The 18,381-nt window shown below is 38.5% G+C and overlaps 1 protein-coding gene across 1 annotated transcript in view; it reads left to right on the top strand.

Moving 5' to 3' along the window:
* LOC138173240 (one cut domain family member 2) overlaps positions 1-2,668 on the top strand; it is a 66,590-nt gene extending 63,922 nt beyond the window's left edge. The window contains exon 2 of the mRNA XM_069103203.1: positions 279-2,668. Within this exon, the coding sequence (XP_068959304.1) occupies positions 279-565 (287 nt within the window). The 3' untranslated portion in view covers positions 566-2,668. The remainder of the gene's footprint in view (positions 1-278) is intronic.
* The last annotated feature ends 15,713 nt before the right edge of the window (positions 2,669-18,381 follow it).

Below are 18,381 nucleotides of genomic sequence, written 5' to 3'. Positions count from 1 at the left end.
GACCAGAAGGGGGAGGAAGGGATTATAATTTGCACAAATTTAGACTCTTTAATCTCCCCTAATTTTCCATCTTCTTCCTCCTCCCAACCATGAAGGCACCTTCCATCATAAAGTGATGAAGTTGGAAGCCTGGTTATTGACAGGTGGGCAGTTTGCACAATAAAGTTTAACAGTTTACATCCCTATCTATGGCTTCATCGATGCTGTCGATGGATCGCTTACTTGGTTTATGGGTACTTATGCATACATTGATTCTTCTTCTTCTCTTTCCCTTCAAGCATGCAAACGCAAAGAGCAAGAACCAAACAAAGACAGGAACAATTCCCAGAAGAAATCCCGCCTGGTTTTCACTGACCTCCAACGCCGAACACTCTTCGCCATCTTCAAGGAGAACAAGCGTCCATCCAAAGAGATGCAGATCACCATTTCTCAGCAGCTGGGACTGGAACTCACCACAGTGAGTAACTTCTTCATGAATGCCCGACGTCGCAGCTTGGAGAAATGGCAGGACGATTTAAGTACAGGGGGATCCTCATCGACCTCCAGCACTTGTACCAAAGCATGACTGAAAAAATCTAAATTGGGCACAAGTAAATTCTAAAAGGAAAAAAAAACAACAAAAAAGCAAAAAGACACAGGATTCTTAGCTGGGGCCCTTCACTGGTGATTTGAAAGCACAATTCTCTCAAAAAAGAAATTTCTATTCTAGCTGTAATCATAGGACATGTGTTCTTTTTTATGGCTATGAGTCTAAGTGCAAGCTAAAAATTAATCTGTTCCACAAAAATACTATTCTCTAAGCATGCTGAGCATACCAGAAACCCAAATGGGTCTCTCCTAAAAGCCAGTTAATTCCAGTGTGGTTTCAGCCACACTTGGGATTGCTTACAAACAAAACAATCCAACTCAGTCTTACTAGCCTCTTGCAGGCAAAGTTCCCATGAATAGCAGTGGGAATCTGGCCTGTGTGAGGAATTCCAAGTCTGGGATCCCCAGATGCTTCAGTTAAGAGGAGATTCTAGGAATATTTATGACCTCATTTGCTTTCCAAATGCTTAGCCTCCTCTCACTACAATATACCAAAGTTCACAGCCATAACTAGTGAAACCTAAAAATGATAATTACTGAGCACAAACCTTAAATGTGGAAATCAAATCCAAGAACCTGTTTTTCCAACTCAGGCATCTTTTTACCAAATGGTTGAGGAGCTTTTAGGTCGATCCAGTTGACAGCCTTCTTTCCCTTACCTCCAGAAAGTCTCATACGGTTATGGATCGGTTAAAACAAAATCCATTCACTTGAGCTCAAAGTATCAAGCACAAAGATGATAACTATAGAAATAAGCAAGGTTCTGGATTCATTGCATCCGTATTGTCAAGACATTGATTCTGAAGTCATTAGCGGATAGCAAGGGAACAAGGATGGCTTCAAGCACATTTTACAGTTTGCCACCGATCCTGTGTTTGTACACGATGCAGATGCTCACTCAGGAGGCCAATTTAACTGCTATGGTACATGGAGCAAATGCAACATATTAAACGATCTAGATTTTTTTAGATCATTAGTGTATCCTCCTTGGTTATTGGCCATCTACTCCCTCCTACTGTGCATTGTTACCACAACATCCATCTCATTATTACTATTTCAAATTTTGTTGCTATTTCATACATTCCTTTGGTGGGGTCCCTCAATGTTTGCTGGCCTTGGGGGAAATTCCAACAACCAGCCAACACATCATCTCAATACGATTATTCATAACTTTTCATCTGAATCCCAAGCCTCTTTCATTGTTAAGTCATCCCTGTATAACGACTGATTAAATCTGGAGAAAACACAGCACACCAAAGAAGCAGAGTCCTGCAAACCAAAGACATTTCTTACTTGCCATTTTCTAGCCTAAAAATACTGTGATTACTTTTAGAAATCAGAATGCCTCTGCAACTCCAAATGGCACTCAGCTGTCGCATTTGGCCGGCCCTTTGGGTGAGCAGTATGGCAATGCCGAGAACATTAGCCAAGTCACACGGGGAGGGTTAACCACACTGGCTGTCCTTGGTGGTGACCAGCTTCCAAATGAGGCCTACAGTCCTTCTCCTGGAGATTGTGATGGTCACAATGTGCATATTTACCAGTGAATGGCCCCTGGAGAGCACCATTGGAGTGTTCAAAAGCAAGCCAAACACTGCAATGATTCTTTAAAGACACTTGAGACTTTTTTATGTATTACTTAATCGAAACCAAAGAAACTTTTCTGCACCTACTTCTGCAACAAACAAAAACTGTTCCATTAAAGATGAATAAGTAAAAAATGAGTAATAAATGAAAAACAACAAAGAAGAAGGAAAAAACAATACTGTGAGACACATTGTGTCTGGACAGACCTCTTGGGAAATTTTTCGGAAGCAGATTTCAAAGAAAGGGTTGAAACAGGAATAGAAACAAAGAAAAGCCTCCATTGGCTGCTGCTTCATTTGACAACTCACTTGGTAATCTTAAAGTTGAAGATTGTCTTTAATTTGTGCCTATGCAGTTTTTCAAAAGAACAAGGAACAGAGCAACGGAAACCTCAACAGCTACAATACCAAAGATGAGGATTTCTCACACCTTTTGTTTCAGTTCATTATCTCTTCTTGCACAGCTAAAATGCTAATAGCATCATTGATTTGTGTAAAGGTAGTCAATTCTGTTTCTTTGAGCAACAAAAGAAAAGGGTCATTTATTTTATTTTATTTCCTGTTTTATTTTATTTCAATTTTTTTTTTTTTGCTTTTATAGTCTCTACCCCAGCATGGAATCTTTCCAGAGGTACCACAGACTCCAAGTGTAAGATGTTGGGATACTTAACTAAGCTCTCTTCTCCATCCAGGGAATGTGGGAGAAGAGATTGTCACTTGAATGTTCTTTGCCTGACCACCTAAAATTTGTTCCTAGTATCTGAGCCTTATCATCAGGGGAGTGAAGGGGGACACTGTGCTGGGCAAATCTTTTCCCCTTCTACAATACCAAAGAGTTTGCCATCATGATAGCATTGTCTCCATGTAGTTGCTACATCTGAACAGGGCTCATTTCAGAAAACATGTAAAAATTATTGTGATTTCTACTTTTCTATTAGCTTTTAAAATCATCTATAAAGCTGCATTTCTAAGAGGAAATTTATATTCCTATATATGTATTAAAGTATATATGTTTTACATATGTGTTATTTACATAACACATATATACATATATATAGGATGTCCTAAAAGTCTTTGCACAGTTTTCAGCTTTAATAGCTTTAAACTGCACAAAGACTTTTGGAATACCCTGTATATATACATACACACATATATGTATACAAACCTAACTTGATATCCATGAGATCCAGAAAATATTGCTGTCAAAAAGTGACATGTTCTTGTTGTATGTTCGATTTGTTTAAGAATTGTAGTCATTTTCCATGCCATCCCTAAGGCAAAAAACCACTGTAGATGTATGGTATTTAGACTGAGATGAAATATCAGGCAAAATTTAAACTTATGACCACATGTTATGGAATTTTATCCACTAAATATGAATTTATCCTGCAACAAACTCATCATCTGCAGTTGGAGTGAATAAGATGTTCTAAGCCTCCACCTCAACCCATGGATTGTTATAAATCCTAGGTATTGTTCAGGATTGAACTAACAACAATAGGAAGTCCATCTTATGTAACTTCCAGGAAATATTCAATAGAGCTTCCCTACCCTGTTACCTAAGATGAGAATCCCCCTCAAAATGATACCATACCCCGTCATTGTTTTTCCTCAAGGAAATTCCATGTTCTTATAGCCTGCTCCAGCACATGTGGTTTTTAGACATGCTGAAATGGCTTTTAGTAGGGAAAAGTCCAAACTTGCTTTGAAAAGCAAATCAGGCTGTTCAGGGGGTGGTGATTATAGAACTATATCAAAAATCTGGATACGACCACAGTCAATTTGGAGGAATGGGGAAGAAAGGTAATGGTATCTTCCAGAACAGGAAAAAGCAAACCAAAGTTTAGAGAGACAGGTGTGTCTGGAACTTCCATGTCCTGAAGAGTTCTGTCTGCCCAAGGTATCTCCCCCAACTCTCCATCTATGGAGGTTCCTTTCAAATTGAGTGGCTTCATATGTGGAATGGAAGTCATGGCCTAGCAAGATAATCTTCTGGTCTTCAAATTCTTTGTTGCCTAAGTGGATATTCCTAATTTTTTTCTTGAATTCAAAAAATTCTATCTTACTCAAAAACACTTTAATTCATTCTTTCAATCAACAAGCATTTATTATCTTCATTCTTCATCTTCATACTTCATCCTCCCTCCTCAATGAAAAAAAGATCATTATAACAAATATGCAAAGTCAAAGAAAAAAAAAATCCTATATTGACCATGTCCAAAAATGTCAGCAAACATTTATTAAATATCTGCTATGGGCAAGATATTTTGCTAATTTCATCTCATTTCCTCCCCAATCCTCCATGGTACTGAGAAAAAAAAAAGTGTTCCAGGGTAGAAAATATTCACCATGTAGAATAATAAAAGCAAACTTTCCCTTGGACATGTTCCCTCTCGAATCAGGACAGCCCGCCTTTGCCCAGAGAGTGGTCTAAAGGACCATTGCTTCCTGCAAATGAGAAGTCTTAGTGTCCAGATGCCTAAACTCTATGTGGGATTGTTATCTTCAGAAGGTGTTCAGTCTGAAGGAAACTATTTTTTGGATAACCTTGTCAGCAAAAGAGAGAACTTTACCTTGGGGCACCAGTCACATATACCTCCAACTTCTCTTGTGTTTGGGAAAAGGTTACACTATGTAAAGAAGACAAGAATGTCCCTCCAAATTTTTTAACAAAATCTTCCATAATCTGAGATTTTTGTTCTTAAGAGAGAACATACACACATAGCTTTTAAAGTTTCAAGTCTCCTTATGTCAGAAGATTCTAGATTTAGAAGTCATCCAATCCAACTCCTTTATTTCATAGAACCCAGTCAGATTAACTGATTTGATCATGGTCAACCAGGCAGTGGATTATAGATCCAGGATTGGTACCCAGGACAGCCCCCTCCAAATACAGTACTCTTTCCATACACCAGACCACCACTCAGCTAAGCTCTAAAATATAGCCTATTGTCTTAAAGCCTGAAAGAAAAAAAAACCAAGCATTCATGACCTGAAAAGGTGATAGGATCTAATTGAGTTCATTTTCCTATATTTTCTGATTTGATGGTTTCTAAGGGGAAAAAACCTAATAATTGTACCTGTTTTCTATTTAGTGCTCATCCCTTTAATCACAGAAATATCATCAATGCAACATAATAGCATAAGGACAGAATGAAGTAGGGATTTTACAACCAATTTCATACTCTAGTGTTACATGGAGTATGTAGGTTATCAGCTGTGGTGTGGAAGGGATAAGTATGCTGTATGGCTACAAATCTTGAAATTTAGTAGTCAATAATAATGAAAAATACCTATAACACAAAAAATGTCCCCAAAGTAAATATCCCCTTAATTTGGGGGATGTTCTTTTGTTTGTACTATTATAGAAGGTATGGGTAGTTACCATTATATATATGCCCACTGCAACATAATGCAAGGATGCAGATGAAACCAGTCTGTAGTCCTCCTGATTTCCGGATATGCCTTTGAAATTGAGGGACTTGGATGTGGCATGGAAGCTGTAACCTAGAAACACATCCTTCTAGCTCATATTTTCAACATTCCTCCTAGTCTACATGGGTTTTCCTTTACTTTTTCCTCATAGTGATATTAATTTAATAATTCATGGGGCTCTGCCTCATTATTTTGTTCATTCTTGGCATTCCATGCCCCCTTCCATTTGGCTGCAAATATGTGCTGGGGAAATGCAATCTAACTTCCATTTAAACAAAGGAAAACATAAGAAAGAAGGTAAATCTTTTGCATGTCTCTTTATTATCATCAAAAGCAAACAACGATTGCTAGAGTCAAATTAAATGCCATTTAGATTCCCTATTTTTCCCTCTCTTCAATCAGTACGGTGACCTGAAAGCTGACTATATTGAAAATATCATGAGAATGCTGGAAACAAAACAGCACTTGAGACAGTCTGGGTGGGATTACAGGGGGTCTGATTTGGCTTATGTCACCAAAAGTATAAAAATGTACACCTATATTCAACTTCGATTTTCAGAAGATTGTACTAATCTTAGGTTTTTTATATATCTGCCACTGGAATTATGACAAAAACAAAAAGATGAGGCCTAATGATATCCAGGAACAATAAGATACCTTGAAAAATAAAAGTGACCCATATCATATATGCAGCCACCTTGCAGATCACCACCAAGGTTTAAAGCAGGCTTGGAGTGCAAAAAATAGATGATTTTGACCTTCTGTGTGGTCTAGGTTTCATCACCTTGATAGGAGAGGGAAATCTGGGCGGCTCATAGTATTTTGGCATTTATCTGCAATGACAGATAACTAGACAAGTGTTTCACTAGGCTCTCAATCTAGGAGGAATACTCTCTATAAGAACAGATAATTGCAGTTATAAAGTTAAAGAAATTGTTTCTCAGAATTGGATGAGAGCATGAAGGAAGTCTAAGTCCAGTTTTGACCTTAAGCTTGAAGTGCTCTCCCCTGGCCCAGGATTCTTTAATAAAGAAGGGACTGTCCCATATTGTCAAACAAATCCCACGTAGTTGGGAATTGTCATCACCAATTTCTATTCCTCTCCAGGGAAAACACTTCTTTTTTTTTTCCAAGAAGCCTTTGGGCATCCATTCAGGATGCTTAGGAAAGAATTATGCTGAATCAGAATCAGCTGTACAATCATGCTGGGTCTCATGTTAATGAACAACAACAAAAAAGGTTTACATAAAGGTTGCTGTTTCACATGACCTGAATCCTTAGGGGAGCCATAGTTCCAGGGAGAACAAAACTCCTCACCCATCTCAAACCCCAGCTCTCTGACAAACAGAAGCAGATTAAGTCAAGAATCCAAGATTTCCTTCTAGTTTTTCACGCTGAGTCCATTGAAACTAACCAGTTAGTGTCTTTCTGAAGGAAAAATGGTTCTTGTATGTCCCTGCAAGATTGGACTTCTTGCTTCCTCGGTCATTCACTCCATCAAAATCTTCCATTCCATTATATCTTACAATAGGATTCTTTTCATAGCACTGACTTTGGTAAATGAGTCTTCTCTGAAACATATACAGTACGTATGCTTGAATGTGCACAGATAACATATAGTAGGAATATATTATCATCAATGTCATGTCTATCATGGCAGCAACACATTGTCACATTAAAGTATCAGCACTGCATGTGTCCAAGTGTATACTCACATGCACACTATATACTGTGTGACATTAACACTCAAAATTGTATTTCATGTGTCTATGGTACATCTACCATGTGCATCTTTTCATTTCTTTATTGTAACATTGAAAACCAAAGTGCAAAAAAACAAAACAAAACCCCAAGTCCCAGCATCTTTTGTGTGTATCCTTGGAGATACTTTCATTTGGGCACATCTAAGATGAATTCAACTTGTAAGAAACCTTGAATATTGTTTAATCATCTGTGAAGGAATGAAGAATGTGCTTGATTATTTCGGTTGAATAGCTTTATTCTGGATCTTTTTTAACTAAGGCTAATTCCAAAGACCCAGGAAAGGATGAAACCAGCAAAGCAAAGCTCAAACCAAGCTAGAGAAAGAGGACTCTCATTTCTGAGGGTCAAGTCAGCAATGACTTAGCTCTGGGGAGGTTGTGCTAGCTTTGGGGAAGAGGGAGGGAGGGAGGGAGGGAATTGGTATTTTTTTCTTGCTTGTCACAATATCTTAAATATGTTCAAAGAAAGTGAGAAAGCTTTATAGGTTACATCACTGACTTTACATTAATTAAGGGGATCTGAAAGTGTTGTAAAGTTTTGTTCAAAAATTGAAACTGAAAAAATAGTTTCACGATTTTCTTTTATTTTCATGACAGACTTGGGCTATGACCCCATAGGCTAACTACCAATAATGTAATTAATTTATTTAAATTAGTTTCTAGACCAAAAATGTATAGAAATTTTTTTCTTAATTATTTAATTCATCCTTGATTAGCTTTGATTTTATATGTTGTACTTATTTATCAAAATCTAGAAGGGTAGTGAGTGCATCAGAGATGCAGAATTTTTTAAATGAGAACACTGAAGGTTAGTTTGCTTTATAAAGCAGCCAAATTCTGTTACAGACAGGAAAGAAATACTGGTTACACTTTTTTCATTTTAAGCATTTGAGATTTTTTTTCCTTTCATTAATTTTCGGTCAATTGTTTAAATACTGACAATTAAATTATTTAACATGAGCTCGCAACCCCACCTGGTCCAATGGTGAGCTTCACCTTTTAATTATTGTGGCCCATGAAGCCTTCATAATGTAACTTATTTATTTAACTTATTCCATGCCTGCTGCAGGTGCACTTGTATAGTTTATATTTTTTATTTAAGACAACAGAAAGCACTACATTTTCTTTGCTGTCAGAACAACAGAGCGAATTTCATGGACAAGCAACAAGTCTTCAACCTGAACCCATGCATTCAGAAACAAAAGCCAGGACCGGACTTCACTGGCCTGGACTTTGGGGCTTCTACAACATAAACTAGGGATGGGGGGGGGGGGGGGGAGGGAGGGAATCCAAAACAAAACCAAAAAATCATGACAAGCAAAAAGAGAGAAACCCTTCCATTAGCTGCTTCCAAGAATGAACTCTGTGTGTGTAAAACCACCACCAACCAAAAAACAAAACAAAACCAAAAAAAAGGAAAAAAGAGAAAACAAAAGAAAAAACTTTCTATTTCTAGTGAGAACCAAAGAAGGCTACCTCACTGACTTTTTCCATTTGTAATTTTAATCGTGTTGATGATACCAAAGATACCAAAGATTTCTTTCTCTGTGCGGTCTGCATTTTGCTTGTGCTCTTTTATAGTTTGAAGTCTTCTCTTTGACGTATGGTGTGTACAGCCACAGCTCAGATACCCCAAAGAAATAGATACTTAGGCAGTGGTGGCTGTTGACTCAGGAAGGAATGTTTTCTGTGTTTCTTTCATTTGTTTGCTGCGCATCAAGAAACGTGGTCCAAGTGTTTGGGGCACAACTTCAGGGGATACTGCAATTGGATTCCAATGAACTTCTGGAATAAATCTGGAACTAAATTAATGCGGTGGGGTTGGAGATGACTGGTTGGGAATGGATATCGGGTCCACTTCCATCAACCCCACTGCTGCCTCATAATTATATGGGTCCAGATTTTAAATCATATTCTCTCAGAAAATCAAACCTTAAAATGTTAGAGCTGGAAGGCAGAAAACATCTATTAATATAATTTTAATGGGAAAAGGTCCTCTGATGAGGCCCAGAGGAGATAAGTGATGGTGTCACAAATAGTTTAACAGCAGGACTTAGCATATTCTTTTGCATTACTCCGGTGCTCTCTCACACTCACCCCTCCTTTCTAAATAAGTCAAAAATAAGATGACTCAATAGCTACCAAAATCATTCAACATTAAGAATAGATTAGTAATGCTTATTTAATCATTCAACATTAAGAATAGATTAGTAATGCTTATTTAATCATTCAACATTAAGAATAGATTAGTAATGCTTATTTAACATGTTCACCCTGCAAAAAACAATTGTGGGCATATTCTGGGAGTCACCATACTGGGTGGCGAGCATAATTGGCAAGCTCAAGAAAAGCTTTTTCATGAAAATAATGTTCCTACTTCTACCAAGTCAGACTTTGGTCTTAATTAGGCTACCTGCATTGGTCACACTCCTTGGATAACGGCCACATCTCCATTTTGCCTTGTATTGACTAAGTGTGATCTGTCGCCCCACAGGGAAAAGGGCAGGGCAAGGAGTACTATTTGGCCTTTTCACATTAATGAATTTTTGCTGTTGTCAGATATGCCAGATAAAATAAATTTGGTTGATGCTAGAGAAAAATTAATTCCTTTCTTATGTGCATTGTTCTTTTGCCTTTTTTTTTAGTGCATTTCATTACTAGGCCTAATCCAATATTTTTTCACACAGGTATGAGGTAGCCTTACATCCATGGATATGGTAAGAGAAGATCTAGGTATATGAAGAGTTAAAATTTTAGAACACCATGTGTGCCAATTTAAGAAATGATTACTTAACTGTTTCCTCTCTCTTGCTTGTTAAATTAATTAGTCTTCTTTTTGGTTTCTTCTCATCTCCATGAAATGATTAAATTGCTATTAAGCTCCATTCATCAAAGTGGACTTGTGTGTAAGCCAGTGAAGTCATTCATAGCTTTCAACCAAATAGGTTTTAGACACATTCAAAGATGCTTGTAGTCTATACGGCTATGTACTGAGTAACAGAGCAATGAGCTGTCACATAATATGGAGTCTTGAGCTCTTAGATGGGACATTTAGTCAGAGAAGGTAGGGAACATCTGGTGACAGATACGAAGGCCCACCAATCTCACCCCCACCCCACTCACCCCCCAGGCATGCAGTAGACTTGGCAGAGGACATTAAAGTAAATAACGACATCTTATGGAGAAGCCGCCATTTTGTCCAATGTGCCCACTTTTTCATTGCTCCTACACATTGTCCCGATAATCTTGCAATTTATTCTCCTCCCCCTCCTCATCTATGATGAACTGCTCCTATCCTAAACTAGGCAATCCTGAACCAGACAGCAAGGCCTTGTGAACACAGCAAAGATGCTTTGATTCTCTCCCCCTTTCCTCATGTAGTTAAAATTCACAGGATACTAGCCAGACATGGAGATGACCTAATTTACTGAATCAGGTGGGTCGCTTTCCCCCACCCAAACCTCCTCCCAACCAGTCAACGGGGAGAATCCATTCAGAACGATGGCAGCCTGAACACAGAAAACATCCTTGATTGTCAGAACCCTCCACAGCAAATCCTCATCAGTCTCATGCTTCACTTGCAAAGGGTGACATAACCACGGGACGAGTGCCTTGCTTGAACCAAAGCAACGACTTAGCCAGTCTGGACCTCTCTGTGCTTTTTTTAATCCTTCCTGTGAATACCTCAGCTTCAACTGGGCCTCCAAACTGTACCTGGTGGACTTATTGTACTGTGGTGCTTTGTATTGCAACCCTGCAAAGAACAAGATTTGTAACAATACCAAAGGTTCTTTATCTATCTTTCCTCCCTCTGTCTCCCCTTGTTCTTCTGCCCTTTTCTAGTTCTTCACGGTTCCAAAGCTTTAATATAAACCTGGGCATGTTGGCAATGCAGACCGCACAATTCCTTACCGAATTTTCTCAGATATACCTCATAGATAATAGTGTTTAGAATAATGTTATATAGCGTATGTAATAAATTATTCACTGTTTCTTTTGGTAACTGTGATTTAAAAAAGAAAAATGCTTTATATGTTTTAGGTTGTGCTTTTGTAATAGACAAAAAAGGTGCGCTTAAAAAATGTACATCCCTTCTCCCCCCCCCCCCCCCCCCCCCTTCGCACTTTTTTTTTTTTTTTTTGGGGAAAGTTGCAGAATGAGCCCAAAGTTTACAGTTTCATATTTTGCTGAAGAAACAATCTGTGTTCATTTGCTGTCTTGAAAACAAATTATTTTCTACATTTGTGCTACTTGGTCTGAACAATTAATTGTCCTGTGTTAACAGTGTAGTATTAAAATTAGCAACTGCCAATCAGTGCTATAATTTTATGCATGAGGCTAAAAACTTAGCAGTGTGATGCATTGTGGTTCTTAATAGCAGGATTCTTCATTTGCAACTAGACCTTTCCCTTTGGTTTTAATGGACTTTATTTATGCATGGGAGCCTGTCGTTTGTTAGCAATTGTGGAACAGTTGTGTATACATTAAACTGTGAAAATGTGCACAGTTCAGCCTCAGACAGTGGTAATATTGGTTTATGCTGGGAGATGTCTCACTTCTAAAAGTACCTATATTATAGGCCTGGATTTCAAAAGGAGACCGATTGAATAGGCTCCATAACTTACAATGTTGTTCAAAGTTGGAGTCAATCAACTTGCAACACCCAAATCATGCTCCTTGTCACCCACATGCACCCAACTGATTCAGGGAGTAGTTCAAAAATATGCATGGAAAAATGAACAAATTGGGCAAGTTTCCCCACCCCCCATCACACACTAAAAGAAGTTGTTCTGGCTTTATGGCAGCAGCCCTAAACCGACCATACCTTGAATAAGGAGAACTCAGTTTATCCCTATGTTTGCCCCAACAACAATTCTGTCATTTTTGCTGAGAACAACCAAGTTGACTATCTGTGCTTGGTTTCTGCTTGTCTTTTGCAATCATGTCAGCTTTCAGCATGAACACACACGGATTCAGGATTAACAATCCTCTTCTAACTCTGCTGCCTATTATGCCTGACAACCCTGCACACAATCCCAGTAATACAGTCCAAAGAATGTGGCTATACCACACACTCCTATAAGCCTTCCTATGCAACTGAATTTCAGTTCTCCCTAGAGTACACCATGGCTCACCTGGGTTGACCTAACTCTTAATTGAGGTAGCTTCCTTTTCCCATTCTTTTGCCATCCTGTTTCAAAGGGGGTCTGCATTAGGATTTGCTTTGAACCAAGTTCAAGACAACTATCATGACCCAAACTCCCTGATTCTCTGAGGCATCCGAATCTTTAAAAATTCTTTTTGTTGTTGTTGATGTTGCTGCACTGGAATTGGTAAATTTCTTCCTTTTTTAATATTTGGGTTTCAAGACCCATGTGCAAGTTTCACATCAACTTCCTGAACCAACCATGCTCAATCTGAAAGCAAGTCAACAACTCAACACACGTCCTGGTGCATAGGAGAGTACAGCTTCCAATCCAGTGGTGTCAAGGGGCAGTCTGCTATGCAAGACATTCAAGGTCACCCCCCAGTAGAGTGTCTATATTGTCTAGTAATTGAGAATATATTGGAAATGTGCTTTCATTAGTGCAAAGACACATATTTTTATTTGGCCTTATAAAGTAGATTGTGATAATGAAAGCTTTGTAATATAGTCTGTTTATTTTTTTCCCTTATTTATCTGCCAAAGATGGTAATGGATACAAAAATTTTAAATAGGTTTTTGTAAGACAGTTAATGATTGTAATAGTGTTAATTTTCCAGAAAGCTTTATATGTTCTTCCGCAATAAGCCAAATCAATATTTGTTTCAGCAAAGATTTCCTCACGCTCGCAGGTCCACAAACTGTTCCAAGTGAAACTGATGTAATTTCTACAGAGTTCAAACGCATTTTCAATCCAAAGAAAACCAAAGGGTATATGAGACAATGAGCGTACCCGGCCCTGTTTAGCACAGGCCATGCGAGAGCCCACTAGCCAAGCTTTGCCAAGAAGAATTGTCTTATGAAATTTGAGGTTTATTTTGTTACGCCATTTTATGTCCTTTTATTTTAAACTTTGTGGAAGGTGATATGTTGAATCGAGTGTAAGCTAAGTTTTCCAGACAATTAAAGTAGCTACATCATGAATGTTATTTTATTATTAAAGGGTTTTTACTCAACACATTGTGCCAGTAGAAGTCCTTTTCCTTGAAGACACAAGATCCCAGGGTTGGTTTGGATTTGTTCAGAGCTTCTGCCTTCACTATTGACTGGGCCATATCAAGAAGACAATGGGGAAAACATGACTTTTTCTGGGGAAATAAAAGGTCTTAGGCTGGAAGAGGCTTTCATAGCTCCAGTCCAAGGAATGGAACCTCTATGTGCAGTCATCTTCAAAGGAGATCTGGGACACACTTCTATAGACTCTTCACTGGGTGGGCATTCTTAACTAAATGCATCTTCTGAGGCCATTTGGCTTACAATACCCAAGAGATTTCCAGAATATAAAATAAATTTTAGGATAAAGAGAAAAGAAACACAGAGGGGGAAAAAGAAATTCCAGACACACAACAATCTCTCTGTTCAGTCAGTCAGGTGGACAACAATTAACAAACATTTATTAAGCATCTGCTATATGCCTGGCACTATGCTGAGTGCTAGGGATAGAATGGAAGGCAAAACTCATTACCTAATCTCGTGGACCTTACTTTCGATTGGGGGAAACTACATGCAAACAACTATGTGTAAACCTATATAGATATAGAGGTGTGTGTACATACATATACACACATGCATACATGCATACATATATGTATTTGTACATCTTGTTTACAATATAATCAAAATACAGATATGTAATAAATTATAGATAATCAATAGAGGGAAGGCACTAGCATTTAAGGGGTCCCACTGCAGTCGCCACTCTTCTCCTATTTTGGCTATTACTACCAACCAAGTCCATCAAATGCTCCTGGGGGGGGGGGAAGGCAGTGTATGAAAGCTGTCTTTACCAGAGACTCTTTTTCTAAAAGACTCCTCCTCATCTCTAACATGAGTATACACCGCAGAAGGTCCAGGTCCCTTGAAGGAAGCAGTGGCACTCCTACCATCAACAAGCTGGAGTACAAAGCCACAAACCCCTCCCAAATCCCAAGCATCCTGGCGGCTTCCTCCTTGTGCTCTAACTATAACTTCTGGGAAGAAAAATCAGAATACATTTGGAAAACACAGAGAGGAATGGTTCGGGATTTCTGGATATGCTGTGGAGGTGAAGGTTTTGGGGAGGAACGATTTAGATAATCCCAATCTCTCTGAATTGAAAGAGACAAGAGCAGGAATGAGGAAACACACTTCCCTTCTATATCTTACTGTTTTCCCCAATGGGCAATTGACATGCCTACACTGTTGGCCTTTCTTTTGGTCCTACCCTAGGTATAAAGACCTGGGATGTACCTATCAAAGTGACAAAGCACATATAGCCTCAACATTTAATTTTCCTGAGCTCAAGTGCTTTTTTTCCCATGCAAAACACAAGAAGAGGCAAATTAGGTGTTCCTTTGGGTTCTAGAGTCTGGGTTTTCCATCAGTTCATGGGATGTTTCAGATTAGCCGGATTGGTCTTTAAGATGAAATGTTTGGCCACTGACATGTCTAATCTATTTCTTATCATTATTTTTTAAAATCTGTTCTGGAATGTATCCAGTTCACTGAAAACTTATTCTTTGCTTAGTTCTGAAATTTGAGTACTGTTATTTTTATTTTTCACCCATCTTGAGTGAAAAGATGGATTTGAAAAGCCTTTGGTGATCATACCACCAGCTGGCCCATTCCTTAAGGCAAGGTTTTAATAGAATTCATAGAATTTAATAGAATTTCAGCTTTCTGAATATGTCACAGTAAATTCCACTGACCCAACCCAGACTAGCAAAGTTTGGGGAATGTCATTGATACTGAGAGAGCAATAATGGTCACAAGAGAGGTTAGAAAACGACTTGATAATTGAAGCTCCTGAAACAAGGTTCATAGAGAAAGGAGATCAAACAACTCAGAATTGTTTATGTTTTGGTGTTTGTTAGTTCTTTTTTCCCCTTTGAAATCAAGTGTCTAATTGCTCGATCTTTTTTCTGATCACAGTCAAGAACCACTCAGTTTTTCCTACACAAAGATCTGATTACATGGTACCTTCATAAGCCCAGGTACTTAGGTACTGACAATATCCAATTATCTGCTTTTACATAAAAAAAAATTAGCCATCCCTAAAATGTGTTCGCTGACTATAGAAAGATAAATCAATTTCTCCCACCCTTTCTGTCCCAACTTTCTCTCCTGATTATTAAGAATTTACCAACATAGTACTGATGATTCTTTCATTGGTCGATGGGCTGTTATAGAAAAATTATCTACCCAGTAAAGTTTTAAATAAATGTTCAGGGTCTCTACCTTCAACTAAGTGTATAGCCAGACTCAGAAACATTTCTGCATTGGATAGGAATACAAGAAGTTGTATCATGTGAACCTTCTTCCCCTTGGTCTGTATTCTCAGATGCTCTTCTTTTGGCCAGGGAAACGTTTTAAAATTAACGAACTGGGAAGTTCTGCATAACTTCCTTCTATCTTTCAGTCTATTGGCCGCTTCGTGGTAATTAGAATGGGGAAGGGAGGAGAAGCAAATGCAAAGAAAGGAAAGGGTTTTCCACAACTTTGCTTTAAGTTAGATATATTTTTTCTCCAGTCAGTAGGGAACAAGAGAATGAGCAGATACTTTGCTTTATCCTATTTTGTTTTTCTTCTCAATAGCAAAGAGAACAACAAAGTTGCAGGGAAATGGAAGCTTGTTTACAATTACCCTCTACCATATGTCTTAGGGATCTTTGTCAGACTTAGGGTTGAGTGTCTCAAGAGATGGAGCTCCTACCACTGCCTTTCAGAAAACCACCCTTCCATTGAGTAGAAATGCACAGAAGCATAAACCCCACCTACCAGTCATGTTCTAGTTTTCGTCCCCAAAATATACAGAGTTATATAGAACCAGATCCCTATCCACTCTGACTTTTCCATCAAAATCCAATGCTACCGTAATATTTTATCATGAAATGGCCAGGAAATAAGCTATTTTTCTGGATGCCTTTGCCATGTCCTTTTATGTCCAATACAGGCAGCTAGGTGATACTGTGGATAGAGTGCTGGGCCTGGAGTCAGGAAGACTCATTTTCCTGAGTTGCAATCTGGCCTCAAACATCAACTAGCTGTGTGACCCTGGGCAAGTCACTTAACCCTTGTTTGCTTCAGTTCCTCATCTGTAAAATGAACTGGGGAAGGAAATAGCAAACTACTCAATTATCTCTGCCAAGAAAATTCCAAATAGGGGGTGACTGAAAAAATAACTTAATATTTATGTCCAAAGTCAAAACAGGTTCCCCTTCCCATTTGCTGAAACCCTTGCCAATAAGTTTGGTATATTCTCTTTAAAAAGAAAGGAAAACAAAACACAATAAACTAAAATGTCTACCTTGATTCCATGTCACTCAGTACCATGGTTCCAAAGCTGAACACAATTGACAATTCCATGTCTTTCTAATGTGCTAAAAGGTGTTATACAGAGTAGGCAAAAAAGTGCCCCCCTCAGCAGTTGCCCTAACGTCAGAGTGGCAGTGAAACATGCCTTATCATGAGGAGGGAGATGTTGGGGGAACTTTAATACCTTTTCCTAGTTCTAGATCTTTTGGAAGACTTGGAAGGTTAAAACGTTTAAAATATTTACAGATTTCCCAAGTTCCCGTCACCTTGCTTGTTGTTTTGTCTGCAACATTGCTTACACTGGATTCTTCCATTTTGATTCCTACCTTTGAATGGGAATGCTGTAAATTCTGCAATTAGTGTTAAATAAATGGTTTTAATTCATAGACCATGACTCAGTTGCCTTCTTTTCCATTCATGAAAGAAGGGCTAACTGCCTTCCTCCTCATATTTCTCAAAGTGGACTCAAAAGGAACAATAAAAAAGTTGCCACATCAGGTTAAATTCATGGTCTTTCCAGACGACTATCTTGGCTGATTCTGAAAATGACATCAAAAGATATGATAGGAAATAGCACACCCATACCCCTCAAAAAAAAACCTAGAAATGGTAAGTAAAACTAGAAGCTGATCCTTTGAAAAGACTAGTAAAACTGGCAGTCCTTTACCCAATCTGGTTGTTGTCCTTAATGTTTGAAGAGGACCGTAATGATGTCACTATGGTGGGATCAAGGTACAGAGTGTCCAAATGATTGGACCAATGCAAGTTTGGAAGGCTTTCTCACAGGTCGATATGAACATTCAGAGTGGAGATGTCTCTAAATTTGCACGTCATGTTTCTTTTGAACTACTGCAGCTGTGCTTTGCTCATAGAGTGCAGTGCTTTCTTTGATGCAGGCACGGGCTGGATGATCCTGTGACAGCTCACAAATGCTCCCCAAATTCCTCAGAGATACCTTGAGAATGTCCTTGTATCACTTCTTCTGACCTCCATGTCAGTACTTGTCTTATGTGAGTTCTCCAGTAACATCGTCTTTTAGGTCGATGTTCTTTTGGCATTTGAACAACGTGGCCAGTTCAGCAGAGCTGTGCTCTCTGCACTTCAGCTCAAGAAAGGACCCCGGTGTCCAACAACTCTTTTTTTCTTTTTTTATCAATGAATTAATTAATTTTTAGTTTTCAATATTCACTTCTACAGACTTTAGAATTTTAAATTTTCTCCCCCTCCTTCCCCTCCCCCTCTCCAAGACAGTGTGCAATCTGATATAGGCCATACATGTACATTCATATTAAACATATTTTCACATCAGTCAAGCCATAAAGAAGAATTAGAACCACTGGGAGGAACCATAAGAAAGAAGAAACAAAATAAAACAACCACAAAAAAAAGGGAGCAAACAGTATCTTCCATCTGCATTCAGACTCCAGAAGTCTTTGTTTGGACGTAGACAGCATTTTTCACCATGAATCTTTTGAAGTTGTCTTAGATCCTGCATTGCTGAGAAGAACCAAGT

Source organism: Petaurus breviceps, unplaced genomic scaffold (assembly GCF_028583685.1).
Source record: "Petaurus breviceps papuanus isolate PSGF00001 unplaced genomic scaffold, PetGlider_PUasm1.0 129, whole genome shotgun sequence".
Classification (NCBI taxonomy): domain Eukaryota; kingdom Metazoa; phylum Chordata; class Mammalia; order Diprotodontia; family Petauridae; genus Petaurus; species Petaurus breviceps.
Note: the sequence above shows the minus strand (reverse complement) of the source record. Positions and strands in the feature narration are given on the sequence as shown.